At 33.9% G+C, this 15676-nt stretch overlaps 1 protein-coding gene across 1 annotated transcript; it reads left to right on the top strand.

Annotated features, from left to right (window-relative positions):
* The first annotated feature begins 8302 nt into the window (after positions 1–8302).
* LOC147484941 (linoleate 13S-lipoxygenase 2-1, chloroplastic-like) lies at positions 8303–14872 on the top strand. Its single transcript, XM_086571067.1, has 9 exons — positions 8303–8743; positions 9737–10005; positions 11401–11638; positions 11808–12125; positions 12268–12353; positions 12743–12853; positions 12953–13254; positions 13355–13621; positions 13947–14872. The coding sequence occupies exons 1-9, from the start codon at positions 8380–8382 to the stop codon at positions 14704–14706; spliced, it is 2715 nt and encodes a 904-aa protein (XP_086427193.1). The 5' UTR covers positions 8303–8379; the 3' UTR covers positions 14707–14872.
* The last annotated feature ends 804 nt before the right edge of the window (positions 14873–15676 follow it).

Below are 15676 nucleotides of genomic sequence, written 5' to 3'. Positions count from 1 at the left end.
AACTCGTGCGACAGGCACAATATTAACCAATATGGCTTCCAATTTTCTATATCAACTTTCAATAAATATAATAGATATATTAATAATATTAAATATAAAATACATAAACTATTATAGATTTCGGGCCGGGCTATTATTGGATCGGACATAGTCCAGACCTAGCCTAATAATCTTATCGGGCTAAATTTAAAGTCTAAGTCTTTATCTTATCGGTTCAGATTCAATCGGGCTTCGGGCTTGTCTCCGCCCATTGACAGCCCTAGGTGTCTAGGTTGTACTTCTCTCATATCATAATCACCACCTATTTATTTTTTAATTATATATTTTTTTTGCATGCACAAATATCTTTCGATACATTTTGGGATAATTTGTTGATGAATTGACATCAAAACTTTATTTTCCTGAATCGGACATTGACTTAAAGATTAGGATAGAGTAGCCCATTAAATGTGGCAAAGAAGATTTATTCCACTTCCGGACGTAGCCCCCACTTGATAATAGTATTAGTATGAAATACCTCTAATACCCTTCTACAACATATATATATATATATATATATATATATATATAAATATATTGTATCTCATATATACGACATTATGTAGTGATGTAACATTCGTATTTGGAAAACCTGAAAATACACGTTTAACTGAACTAAATATGATCATAGTAAGATATTGTATCTCACTAGGGCTGGCAATAGGTTGGGTAAAAACCGATATCCGATCCGGTCCGAACCAATAAAAACGGGTCTGGAACAGATAGTTAGCATATTGAACCGGTTCTAGGTCTTGAAAATCAGAACCGGACTCTTATGAGATTGGTTCTGGATTAAATATGTATCGAACCGTTATGGGCCTAATCCAATTAAATTTTTTAGTCTTATTCTTCCTAATTTTCGTCCACCGTATATTTCTCTTTACTACAGACGATCCTTTTCATGATTTTTGTAGATACTGACTAGGGGTGGGCAATGGGCCGGGTTGGGCTAGCCCGGCCCTAAACATTTAAAGCCTTTCAAATTTTAGGGGGTCGGCCTGGCCCTAAAGTCAGTATAGGGTCGGGTCGGGCCGGGTCACAAGTCTAAACCTCAAGCCCTTACCCTACCCTAAGCCCTCTTTAAAGGCTTTAGGGCCGGGCCTATATATATATATATTTTTTTTTTTTTACTACATCAGGTTTTAAAACTCATTTATATTACAAAATGTCATAATAATCTACAAACTCAAAGTCCAACCAATCTAAGTAATAATCTCAGTATAAGTCCAAAAATTTAAAATGCACATCCACAATCTAATGAATCAAGACATCGAGAGTTCGAATTTGTTCTTCCTCAGACTCAAAACCTCACTAAAATTACATTTTAAATTGAAATACATGTAGACAAATAATTATATTATCATTTTAAAAGGAAGAAGTAATAGATATAAAGTTAAACATAATAGTTTTGGTTAAGGGTCGTGGAAGTTGTTAAACTATTTGTAATATCATAAATTATTTCTATAATAGATTCAAACAAATATAATATTACCTTTCTTCTAATTTAAAAGTGATTCAAGCTTTGTATATGGAAATGAAAATATTGGCTTTTGAAACAGTGATGGAGAAAGGTTTGAGATTACAAATGTCATTTTAAACAAAGGTTGTTTTTGGTTTCTATGTTCTACAAAAATGTCCGCTACAGATTTTTCTTTAATGGTGTGGAAGGAAATCTTTAGTTTTAGACTTGGCTTGGATGTGAATAAAAATATAATTTATAAGAAATAAGTGAGAAAAGAAATTGGAATAATAAGTTATGACTTTGACTTGATGATCGAAAGGAATAAAGTCTTTATTTTTATTAAATTTTAGTGCTTCGTTGTTGTTTTCACATTAAGTTGACAAGTTTTTGTTATATAAAACAAGTTATTGGAAGTACCATTTGGTGTAAGTGATAAATTACAAAGGACAATGTTATTTTAATTGAAAATATTTAACAAAAGAGTTGGACAATTATGATGTATTTATTGTATTTAAAGTGAAAGTGTGGTTAGAGGTAGGGGCTTGGTTAGGGGTCGGGCTAACGAGGATCAATTAGGGAATTGGAATTATGTTTTAGAATCTTAGTCACAGCTATGCCTACATGAGGTTTAGGGTACTAGGCCCTACCTAAACTCATGAGGGCTTTTAGTTGTGAGGGCTTTATAGGACTTAAGGTCGGATCGGTCAGGACCGGGTTAGGGTCATTAGGGCCAAATTCCCACCCCTAATACTGACCGGTAAGTTAACTCCATTCCCATAAATGGTTGAAGTGTCATCCCAATCTAGATTCCCATATGGTTTATGTGACATCAGACTAAAAACAATTTCATTAACTACATTAATGTCTGTATTAATCTTCTATTCATTCAACGTCTGATTTTGGAATTAACCGTTATTATTTCTCTTTACTACAAACAATCCTTTTCATGATTTTTGTCGGTACTGACCGGTAAGTTAACTCCATTCCAATAAATGGTTGATGTGTCGTTTTATCCAATATAGATTCCCATATGGTTTATGTGACATCAGACTAAAAATAATTTCATTAACTATGTCTGTGAGGATATCCTCGGGGTAGCTGCTGGAGCTATATATCTTTCCTCCAGTTTTCCACAATTCCACGTCATTGACATGAGAGCAATAGCACGTGATAAACGCTTAACTTATTTTAGCTCCTACCGCATTTTCAGAATGACTCACTGATGAAACTCATGAAAGTATTTCGTTCTCACCTTCACTTCTAGAACCACAGTTTATCTCATAGTATAATCCAAATTATAGCACATTTAAAATTTTAAACTACCTTGCCTTTTTTGGGGTAAAATAAACTATCTTGCTGAAGATAAACGTTTCACGGGCGAAAACTCATATGAACGTCATGGAGTGGCATATGGACTTCAAAAACACAATATACTTAGTTGTCATTACAGTGAAGGACCCAAGATTTTTCTCGACAGTACAGAAAAATTCTAATCAACTATAAAACTTTTGCAAATCAAAAGTGAAATTAACCGGCAAAGTGGTCTCAATCCCCAAGAATAGTTCGATTTATTGGTAGTTTTACTCACTTTTAAAATTATTTGTAAATTTGTTAACTTTTAACATTTTTTTGATAAAATTTGATGAGCAAAAACTTCAGAAAAAATGTAAAATTTACTAGGCGAGCTGAAGTTTATGCTAAGGCAGCTTATCGTTGGTGAGTATATTACTTCTTGACAAATAAATTATTATCTGTATAACTGCATCATTATATTAACAAGTACAGTAGAACCTCGATAAGTTAATACCATTAGCACGGGGCAAAATCTATTAATTAAGTGGGGTTTTAATTAATCAGTAAATTAATAATGATATTAATTAATCAATTATCCAAATATTTATGGAGTTTTAAAGATTGTCCTGCAAATAATTATCTATGGTGTTTATGGTGTTGTACCATGGAACTAGTTTCATGTAAATAAATTAACATTTGAGGCGACAACGACGTTAAATAATTTTCTCTTGCAATATGAAAACACAACACCAGAACTTCTTTGTAGGTTTGAAAGATTTGGATAAGATCCAACTAGACTTAAATTTCACCAAATGACAAACAACACTGGACTCATATTTTAGGAAGGGATAATATTTGGCATCATTTTTATTTTTATTTATTTATTTATGTGATAAATGAGCCCCACTAAACTCTTCAAGTGCTGTTTTGAAATCTATTATCTTATAAATTTAGCAAAATTATTAATTTAGTCTATTGTCCTGAGTCGAGTCGGGACCAACAAATTTCTTTAAAGGTGGTGATATATAGCAAGGGACCAACAAGTCTCTGGGACAGGCCAACTAGGCAGCCTAGGGCCCAATGTTTTGGTCAAAATTTAGGCTCCTGGACTAGAACTTAATAGGGTAATACCCAATGGGCTACAACCAAAGGTAGTCTGGTCCGTCTAGCTAGTCCGGTAATTACAGTGGACCACTTAAACATTGGACGCACGACCACTTGTGTAAAAGACCTAATTTTCATAATAATATAGGCCCTTTAAGGAAGCTCGCCTAGAGCCCCCTAAAGTTCATAGCCGAGCCCTGTAATTATTTATCGTGTTTTAAATTACAATAAATTGGTCCCAACTCCCAAGGCCCAATTTTGGGGAAAATGAAGTTTAGAGGACACGGTTTTTTGTGAGTAACTCACAAAGACAAATTTTGGAGAAAAGTAACTCACGAATCCACTATTTCAAAATTAGTAATCTTCAAAGACAAAATAAGTTGGCCCCGCCTTTTTATATTTTTTAAAATATCAGTTATACTCTTCTGTGAAAATAACCCTCAAAGACAAATGGTCCGGATTTAAAATAAATATTTTCCGATTTTACCCTTTATGTCATTTTACTATAAACAATGAATGTTCATACCTTCTGCTGGTGTATGAACAATGATTATTCATATCCAAATAGGTGAATGTACCGTATACAATATATATTGATGTATGAACATTGAATGTTCATACCCAAGGACTATGGACATTCAATATTCATGTATGAACATTCAATGTTCATATCCAAAAGACTATGAACATTCAATATTCATACTAAATACACCGGGTCGTTTCGTCTGGGCCGGGACATTAATTATTTTGTGTCAAGGGTATACTTGACATTTCATCTATCCAATCCATTTTTTATTTCGAGTCAAGGGTATACTTGACCTTTATCTACCCGGTCATTGTGAGTTACAAAAATAAAAAGGTGTCCTTGAGAGTTACTTTTTCGGCATTTTTGTCCTTGAGAGTCACTCCATGTTATTAACGATATTATATTGTATCTAGCTTATGTAGGATTGGAACATCAATTTTAATTAAATTGTTTGATGTTTTCGATAAAAACCATTATTTTGATTGTATAAAATCAAATGTGTGATCTCTAACATGTTTGTGTACTTAACTATCCACTTAAGAGTACTATAGACCTATGGTTGCTATAGAAGTTGGATAATTTGTAAGAAGAGAGAGAGAGTGATATCTAAAATACTTTAAAATCCGTAACCCTTTGCTACAGTCCTGCAATAGTATTTTAATATATTTTTTATGTATCTATGATGTTTTTGTTTCTATATTTTTTGGTTATTTACCTAATGTAATTCTATTCCATTCTAAAACTTAGGGTCGTTTTGTTTTTCCGAGGCCTATGAATCTTTGAATCTTTGAATTTTATGATGTTTGTTTTGTCGTTAGAATTTTTGAATATAAATCGGACAATTTTCTATATCTATTTTTAACTTGATTTCTGTTAAACAAAATATATATTATATTTTTTATGATGTTTTTAAATGATAAATAAATTTATTTTAAAATATGTTTTCACAAATATACTTTCTGGTTTATTTTCATATTTTGTTTATTTTCAGAATATATATATGTAATCCTATTCCATTCAAGACTTAGTTAACAATAGCTGCCTATACAGTTGCAAACGTGAATGTAGTAGGTGACTTTTGCTAATAACTTAAATTTGCATGTGGTCAATCAATTGCAGAAACAAAATACTATAGTTACTACTACGATCTCAAATCTTAAGCATGACTTGTTGATGCAATGACCCACCTAAACGTATATATAAGTATTATTTTTTTATTTTTTTCTCCAAAACTTAAAGGTACCCCGCCCCTACTCTGTCTATATACAAAATCAAATTATTGCAAATCCACGTGAACGTGCTTTATAGTATGGAAATCAAATATTTTATCAAAAACATAAAAGTAAAAGAATGTAGCGGTATACCGTGGTGTCGTGGACAAATGTAGTTGATGTCTCAGAATGTATTAGACATACATCAGAATATTAGTGGCTGGCAATGGGTAGGGTAAGAACCGATACCCGATCCGGTCCGAACCAATAAAAGCGGGTCTGGAAAAGATAGTTAGCATACTGGACCGGTTTTGGATCTTGAAAATCAGAACCGGACTCTTATTGGATTGGTTCTGGATTAAGTATGCACCGAACCGTTATGGGCCTAATCCAATTAAAATTTTTAGTCTTATTCTTTCTAATTTTCCTCTACCATATATTTCTATTACCTTATACAACATTGCAATATTTAAAGTTCCAAAATAAGATATGCAAAATATAATATTACGATATTTTTTTACATAATAAAAAGATGGTTTCTATCTAAAGGAAAATCCTCTCTTATAAATTTGGATTTCAAATAATTCATTATGCCTTTTTGATTTGTGTACATTGTTTTTGTGTTTAGCAAAAAAAAATTATTTAATATTTATATAACGAAAATTAGGATCAAATTATTAAAAACTCGGTTCACCGGGTTGAAATTGAGCTTATTGGTTCGGAACGGATCGGATCCGGAATCAAAAAAAAGTTTTCGATTCGGTTCTGGTTCTCTAACTCAAATATCCGTTCGGGTCGGGTCTGATTCTGGGTCTGTATTGTTGAAAAGCGGATCGGTTTTGGATTTGCCTATATCCGGACCGATCCAACCCATTGCCAGCCCTAGTGTCAACGTAGATTTCAGCACAATTCCAATATATCAACCTAATTTTGTCAAATCTTAAAACAAGCATAGCATAAAATATCAAGATATAGGTGTTTATCGATATTCAATTTTGTGATATGTATCGTGGATATATCCCCCTCTTTGAGGATATTTTATATTGTTTGATATACAAATATCATTGATATATTTAAAATATCGTGGATATTTCTTGATATATAACGATATATCATTTATATTTATTTAAAATATAATGATAAATATTAAATAAAATTGTTATCTAAACAAAATATCACCAAATATCCTAAAATATCACAATATATTCTAAAATATCAAAAATATTATCAAAATATTATCGATATTTACAGTTGTATATATCTCTAAACTTATTACGATATTTATATATCTTTTGTTAAAATCTCAATATTTATCTTGATATATTACGATATTTTGTACTATGAACACAAGACCAAAGTGTTTTTTATGAACAAATTTTCTTTATCTTGAGTTGGTACTTGGTAATACACAAATACCAATGCCAACAGAGCATAATACCCTTATTTTGTAATCTTAGAGAGTTGGCCTTTTTTAAGGGCTAACTCCTTTTGCTCCCACAAAAAAAAAAAGAGAAAAAAAAAATAGAGCATGATGCAAACAAAAATGTTTACCAGAAAATCCAGTTCAGAAGTCAGAGAGAAAACAGATGGTTGATAAATGGACGTCTAGTTTTGTAAATACGCAATGTACATTAGGATTTAGGATTTTCAAGACGGTCAGATAAGAGTATAAAAGACGACAGAAATTTGGTGGTGTCTTAAATTTTTCGGTGGTGTCACCACGTTTTCTTTACAGGAGTAATTGTAAGATAAGATTAAGGCGCCCACGAGCTTATTAAAATTTGCAATTTCAGCCCCAAATTATGGGCGTCGGGACATTACCATGTGAGAAAACATGTACCGGCAGTCTACGGGTTGCCACGTAATGACGCCATTGATACCCTCAATGACATACTGGCAAGTTGTGGTTATCGAAAAAATAAATAAAAATGACATACTACTATACTAGCAATAAGTGTATAGTTACTTGGTCAGTGGTGGTATTAAAAGCGAAATTTAATTGTGTTTGTTGGATATATATTATTATGTACGTGTTCCAAACTATCACGTTGGATTCATTATTTTATATAGTTACTTGGGCTAGTTATGTCGAATATACATAATTGACATATGGAAATGACATATGTATTTTAAAAATGGAATTGCACATTAAACTAAGAGCTAATTTTTGGTAGAAATGATTTATTTATCATGGAATAGTATTTCCACAAAAAAATCAATTCAATCGAATGTCTTTAATCTTGTAAAAAAAATATTTAAATTATAAACCGTCAGATAAATTTCTAATTTAAATTCAATTTTTGGTAGGGCATTCAAAAGAGCTGATTTTTTTTTTGTAGAAATTGTCTCCGCCTGTATATAAATTTAATCAAAGACATTCAATGCTAATCAAAGACATTAATTGTGAATATATATCAACGCGATTGATATCAGACATTTGAAGCATGGGGGAACAAAAAGTCTATTCCAAAAGAGTTTTATAATGTGTGACGACACCAATTGTATTAAATCACACCCATTGTCCGATTGTATTAAATCAAAGAAACCAAATGACAAAGCTAAGTAGACTGACTTTACTATTTACTATTTATGTTCACGTTTATCTCAAGTTTTCAACACTTGAATAAAAAATTCCCCAATCTTCTTCTATAAAAGGAGGCATGCATAAGTCTACTCTTGTCCGCTAAGCAAGTGTTCATTGATTTCTTTAGCCAAAGTTTTGTATTTGTACCTATCCCAGAAAAATGTTGATGCCTCAGGTGCACATTTCAGTTGAGTCTAGTCGAGCTCTGTTGATCTTGAAAACTTCTTCCTTTTCTAGCAATGGTCTCACATCCAACCCACTTATTCAAACCAGAAGTATTACTACGACTACCACCAATCGTTCAGCCCAAAAAACTAAGGGTGGCACTCTTCGTGTTAACGCCATTATAAATCCATTAAAGATCTTAACAAATCGAGAACAAACTGTTGCCGTTAAGGCAATAGTGAGTGTGAAAGTGATTGCAGGAGGTTTACTTTCGAAAGTAGGATTGACCGGAGGGCTCGATAGCCTCACGGACTTGCTTGGTTTAACTCTTGGTTTGGAGCTTGTTAGCTCTGAAGCTAGTAAGTATTTTGAGTGAGTTATTTTATATAGTCTATCGACGACGTTGGTGATTTCCTAAAGATGTTTAGGAATACCTAATGCGCTAGTCAGGTGTTTACATACTTCGGGTGCTAGTGCCTAAGAGCACATTTTAGAAGATTTTAGTTAAAAAATGGGTCGATTAAAATTTGAACTAAAAACACCAAACAACTGTTAGGGGCAATATCAAATGTTTCATTATTCACTACAATTTCTGTCAATTTGTTTTGGATAAAGTAGTTGAGGTGTTCATTTTTTTCCAAAACCCCTAAAATAAAAGCAAAGTTACTGCAATTCCGTTTCCTTTAGGAAACCTCAACAACCCTAACGATATAGCCTTCACGTAATAAACTTTTTTTTAGCTAAAAAGTGGTTTTCAAAAAAAAAAACTAATTTAATCCCATCTACAAGTTAATTTATTTCATTTGGAAAACCGATGAGTGATTTGATGGAACACCAAAACGGAACCAAATATTCAAGGGATATGGTGTTCAAATAAGGTGTTTTTGGTGTTTTTCAAATACGATGCAATTTCCAATTTTTTCCAGTGAAGTTTTGGTGGTTGGATGCTAAGTTGATAGTGGACAAAAAATACGGCCTAACGGTACATAACATACATTGTTTTTAGTTACTCCATGGGTCGATTAGGCTTTGGACCTTTTCGGCTATATAGGTTTTGCTAATACCTGTCAGGGTTAATTCACCAATGACGTAAACCATGTCTCATTATTCATTTACACCATTTCTTCTTCAATTTGGTTTCGATTACGAAGTTGAGGTGTTCATGTTTTCCGCACGTTCCCAAAATTAGAGCAAAGTTACTGCAATTCCGTTTCCTTATAGGAACACCTCAACAACCCTAACGATATAGCCTTCACGTAATGAAAGAATACTAGCTAAAAAGTGAAAAAAAAAAAAAAAAAAACTATTTTAAACATCTACAAGTTAATTTATTTCATTTCTGAAATTTGAAGATGATGGATCGGAAGCCAAACTTGTCAAGGGATATGCACATCAAATAAGCCAAGACATTAGCGAAGCCAAATACGAGTGCCACTTTCAAGTTCCAGTTAGTTTTGGTGGAGTGGGTGCAGTTAAAGTGGACAATGGGCACGGCCAGGAGGTGTACCTTAACAACATTGTTCTTAGTGGCTTGCCTCAGGGCCCAGTTACCATCGCTTGTGAATCCTGGCTCAGTTCTAAGTTCGACAATTCAAAGGCGAGGGTATTTTTCACCAATAAGGTAAACCATATTTCATATTATTAATTTCCTAATAATTCTTCTTCCTTTTTTTATTTAAAATTACGAACTCTATATCAATGTTAGTCTAAAATGGTGTATTTTTGGTTTGAAAGGAACACGCATTTAAAATATTTGACATAATTTACAAAAGTATTCATACTATATAAGTTCGGACAATCTATACATCTTTCCTACATTACCAACATACAAGACAACGGCAGTGTTGTGGGTTACTGGGCAGGGCAGTAATGATACACCGAGCAGTAATGATACACCAACCTACTAATTTGATCGACTTAACCGACCTACTAATAGTAACTATTGATTTACATAGAAATACGTGTCCGTGTATATTGTAATACAAACTACCGTTATCTAAATAGTGAGTTGCAATAGGAGATCTAAAAAGTAAGTCCCTATAATACTATTTGTTACTGAGTGAGTTGTTGACATAAAAAAAATGGTGTATTTTGTGGTTTGAAAGAGAAAACTTCAGTTAATAATTATTGCATTATCGATGTAACATAATCTATGTAATCATGTCATATCGCAGTAAATTGATAGCTTCTGATCACCAAGAAGGCGAAAATATTATATATATTTTTATAACATGGCTGTGACTGCGGCCAACTAAGAAATATTTCGATCTAATTAATAAAGAGGAAAAAAAAAACTTTCGTTAGGACACGTGCTGCAACACATTTCGCCCATGACCAATATCTACCATTATAATAAGGAAATTTTGTAATTAAAAAGAAAAGAAGAAAAGTAATAGTGATACTGATAAGTGATACATAACCTTATTCACATTTTATATTTTTGTCACATGTGATTATTTTATTTAGGTGGTCATACTATTAGTATGTTAATTTGGCTTTGGTCAAGAAAAACTTAAATATTAGTATTTAGTTCAATTTTTGGTATTTGGACTATCAGTCTTTTCCATTGACGGTTAAATACCAAAAGTAAACTAAAGACTAATATTTAAATTTTTCTGGGTCAAAACCTAATAAACCAACTAATAGTAAAACCAAAACCTAAAAAATCTTTTTATTTATTATAAAATGAATGTTGTTATGCATATTTTTAGTGTTGTTTGAACTTTGAACTAAACGACACTAAATAAATTTCTTGCATGGAACAGAAGAAGTTTTATTGAAAATTGTTTGTAGCCGGTATGAAATATTGAAATCCCACTAGTACCACGACCCCATTCATCTGTTGGTAGTGTGTTTGGTTGACTATTGGCTAATTTGGTCATGGGATCAAGTTGTGGTGACTTCAAAAAATACCACCAAAAAAAAAAAATCCCATTAGTAGTAGAATGGTGCCGGTGTGTCAAAAATACATTTTAAGGTTTTATAATATCTAATGGTTTCATGAATGTTGGCCCAGTCCTACTTGCCATCACAGACACCGAGTGGGCTAAAGAAGCTGAGAGAGGAAGAATTGGAGAGTCTACGTGGGAATGGCGATGGAGAACGCAAGAGCTATGATAGAATTTACGACTATGACAAGTACAACGATCTTGGTGAACCAGACCAGGGTGAGAATTCGGCAAGACCTGTTTTAGGTGGTTCAAAACATCCCTATCCGCGACGCTGCAGAACAGGACGTGGTCCAACCCGTACAGGTGACCACATAGATATGCGTTATAGGCTATATATATGCTGTGCATGGTTGTTAAATCATAAATTATATTGTGGCGTGTAAAGTTCTGTGATGTGTGTATGTGGGAATTATGAAAAATTATGTTAGACTATTTTAAGATTAATACCGATCTTTTTTATGCACTGTTGTAGATCCTTTATCAGAGAAAAGGGGGACATTGTTGTTTTATGTGCCAAGGGATGAAGCCTTCTCAGATGTTAAGCAGTTGACATTTGGAGCAAAAACACTTAGATCAGTGTTAAAAGCACTCATACCGTCTCTTCAAACAGCCCTTGTTGATGCCAATCTTGGATTCCCTTACTTCACAAAAATAGACACTTTGTTTAATGAAGGAGTTCCAATACCTAAAAATCAAGGGATTTTTAAATTAATATTGCCGAGGTTAGTAAAGACGGTAAAAGAAGGAAAGGACGATGTATTGCTGTTTGAGCCTCCAGAACAGTTCAATAGTACAGCTCTAACCCTTTGTTTTTAGTTTCTCTATTATTTAAAATATCACTGTCAGAGTATCAACAACTCAACTTACTTTTAAAATATTGGCCGCATAATTTATATTCCACAATTTCTTTTGCCCGTGTGTTTTGTTTGTAGGAGATAAGTTTTCTTGGTTCAGCGATGAGGAATTCTCTCGCCAGACTCTATCTGGTCTTAATCCTTTAAGCATTGAATTGGTCAAGGTATGTATGGACATGTATGAACATTTTTGTTAATCATATGGAATGTTACACTAAAGAGATAATGGATAACAATTCCAAGAGCATTTGGAACTCATGCTTCAGAGTTGAAGTTAAGTACAATGCCCTCTGAAAGAAGTTCCATCTCCAATTATCATTCTTTGGTTTCAAGTGGCACAAGCCACTCAGAGTAGTGCATATGTGTATGTCATTATTGTGCATTGAGAACTGTTAGTGGCGAAAGGTTCTCCGTATTGGAAGTTATAGAGAAGAACAAGACCCTTTTTTAATTGGCAAGAGATGGCCTTAACTAGTTCAAATTATACTTTTAGTCACCCCGCAATAATTTTGTTGTGATTATAATTGGTTTGTGAATATATTCAATTCTCCAGGAATGGCCAATGAAGAGTAAACTTGACCCAAATGTTTATGGTCCATCTGAGTCTGCCATCACAAAGGAAATTATTGAAAGAGAGATCAAAGGACTAATGACCTTAGAACAGGTATTCTAGATCTTCTGCATTTCTCTCCAGCTTGCAAAATTAGACATATCAAGCTAGCTTTATGTCATAAAATAATGTCCCTATTGTTGCGGATTGCAGGCCATGGAGAACAAGAAACTTTTTGTCCTTGATTATCATGATTTATTGCTGCCATATGTGCAAAAAGTACGAGAATTAGATGGCACTACCTTGTACGGGTCACGCACTCTGTTCTTTCTCTCTGAAAATAACACTTTGAGGCCCATAGCTATTGAGCTCACTCGCCCACAGATAGACAGTAATCCGCAATGGAGACATGTCTTCACCCCTTGTTGGGATGCAACTAATGCATGGTTATGGAAATTTGCCAAATCTCATGCTGCTGCTCACGATTCAGGCTATCATCAACTTGTTATTCATTGGTATATATGCTTTTCCACTGAAGTCTAACACAGGAATTTCACTTATATTTTAACAACTTATGTCTTCAAATTTGGTTTGTGACTTTGTCGATCTCCACAGGCTGAGAACACATTGCTGCATGGAACCTTACATAATTGCAGCAAATCGGCAACTAAGTGCAATGCATCCAATTTATAGATTGTTGCATCCTCATTTCCGGTATACTATGGAGATTAATGGTCTTGCCCGAGAGGCTCTCATCAATGCAGATGGGATTATTGAGAGCTGTTTTACACCAGGAAAGTACTCAATTGAACTTAGCTCTGCTGCTTATGACCAACTTTGGCGTTTCGATATGGAGGCTTTGCCAGCGGACTTGATAAGGAGGTAAATTTGCATTAGATTGTGTTTAACATTCTGTATCCACAAGCGAACCCAATTGGAGTTTGCCCTTGGTTACAATATGCACGCAAAGAACGTGGAACTATAGACAAAAAAATATTTTGATAAGTGAAAACTTTTCGCACTATTTGTCGAATGATTTTATTAAATAAACCTCGGAAAAAAATTTCGAGCTCATTTTAATAGTGAAAAAATAATGCACATTCACGGATGATTGTTATTTATGTATTCGGGAGACTTTTCTCCCTTTACACTTGAAAATCTTATTTAGAGTATTTTAACAAGCTAGAGTTATTTATGTAATATTCAGGGGTATGGCAGTTGAAGATCCAACAGCTGAACATGGTGTGAAATTGACAATTGAGGACTACCCATTCGCCAACGATGGCCTTGTACTCTGGGATGCGATAAAATCTTGGGTGACAGACTATGTTAACCATTACTATCCTGATGCCAAATCTATTGAAAATGATACAGAACTGCAAGCATGGTGGACAGAAGTCCGAACAAAAGGCCACGAAGACAAAAAAGACGAACCATGGTGGCCGGTCTTAAATACTGCAGACAATTTGATTCAAACATTGTCAACCATAATCTGGGTTGCATCTGGTCACCATGCAGCTGTGAACTTTGGACAATATCATTATGCAGGTTACTTCCCCAACAGACCTACAATAGCAAGAACTAAGGTGCCTAATGAAGACCCAGAAGTGGCTGAATATGAGAAATTTATGGCCAAACCTGAGGCAGTGCTCTTGGAATTACTTCCTTCCCAAATTCAAGCAACTAAAGTAATGGCTGTATTGGATGTGTTGTCAAGTCACTCACCAGATGAGGAGTATTTAGGTGATGCAATAGAGCCATCATGGTCAGAGAATCCAGTTATAAAAGGAGCATTTGAGAGGTTTGAAGGAAAGCTGAAAGAAATGGAAGGGATAATTGATGGAAGGAATGCTGATCCAAACTTAAGGAACAGATATGGAGCTGGTGTAGTCCCATATGAGCTCTTGAAGCCAATTTCTGCACCCGGAGTGACAGGGAAGGGTGTACCAAACAGTGTCTCCATATAGATCTGATGTGTCATTCTCTGAACCAGTAGTAAGTTGAATAATGAGAAAAATAATTGTCAGTGTCTGATGAGAAAAATAAATGTCAGTGTCTGTACCAGCAAGTTGAATAATGGTATTGTAAATATCTTTAGAGACATGCTTGAATGAGATGTTTTTTTTCAACACATTCTACACTTCTACAGTGAGTGATTATGGAGAAAGGAACACTTCTACATTTTTAGCGAGGATATCTTTATAGGGATAACGAGCCACGTGCCCAAAACAAAAAGAAAGAAAGAGAATAATTTTTTATTAGTTTATTATATATCTTACATTTATCTAACGAGCATCAATAATTATTAGGCTATCTGAGCATCTGGCGACGCTAGGATTTCGTAAGCATGTTTAAAATGCATGATGTGATTGAGGCATTGTGCCCAATTATATTAGTTTTTGGCAACCCAATACATTATGTGATTGAGGGCATTGAGCTTTGAGCCCAATTATTTTTGGCAAGCCATATATATATATCGTTGGATTATTTAGGCCGGCTAGGTTGACAGTTTACATACAGTCATTTGTCATTTTACAACCGGTTTATATCGTTGTATCTAAATCTAAATTCAACAAATCTAAAACCCAAACCTATTATCAAGTAAAATATTCACGGTATCAGTAAATATATTGTTTCTCTCCCAAATTTCATTTTCAATTTTGCGATCAAACCCCCACGCACTTATCTCTCTCTCTTTCCTCGTAGAGAAATCGAAAATTGAAATTTACTTAAAAAATCAAACCCAAAATTCTCTTCCATTTTACAGTTCTTTTGGGTGGAACAGAATTGTGAGCTCGAAAGGTGAGACCATATTGACAAATTGTAAAGGAGTGGAAGTTTGCTCCCAAAGCTCATGGTTAAGTAGCACCTCCTTACCAGTTACCATAACTGACAAGGATCTTTATGTATCTCAAGTACTCTTACTTAGAGTATGAG

The sequence above is a fragment of the Coptis chinensis genome, chromosome 7 (assembly GCF_015680905.1).
Source record: "Coptis chinensis isolate HL-2020 chromosome 7, ASM1568090v1, whole genome shotgun sequence".
NCBI lineage: Eukaryota > Viridiplantae > Streptophyta > Magnoliopsida > Ranunculales > Ranunculaceae > Coptis > Coptis chinensis.
Note: the sequence above shows the minus strand (reverse complement) of the source record. Positions and strands in the feature narration are given on the sequence as shown.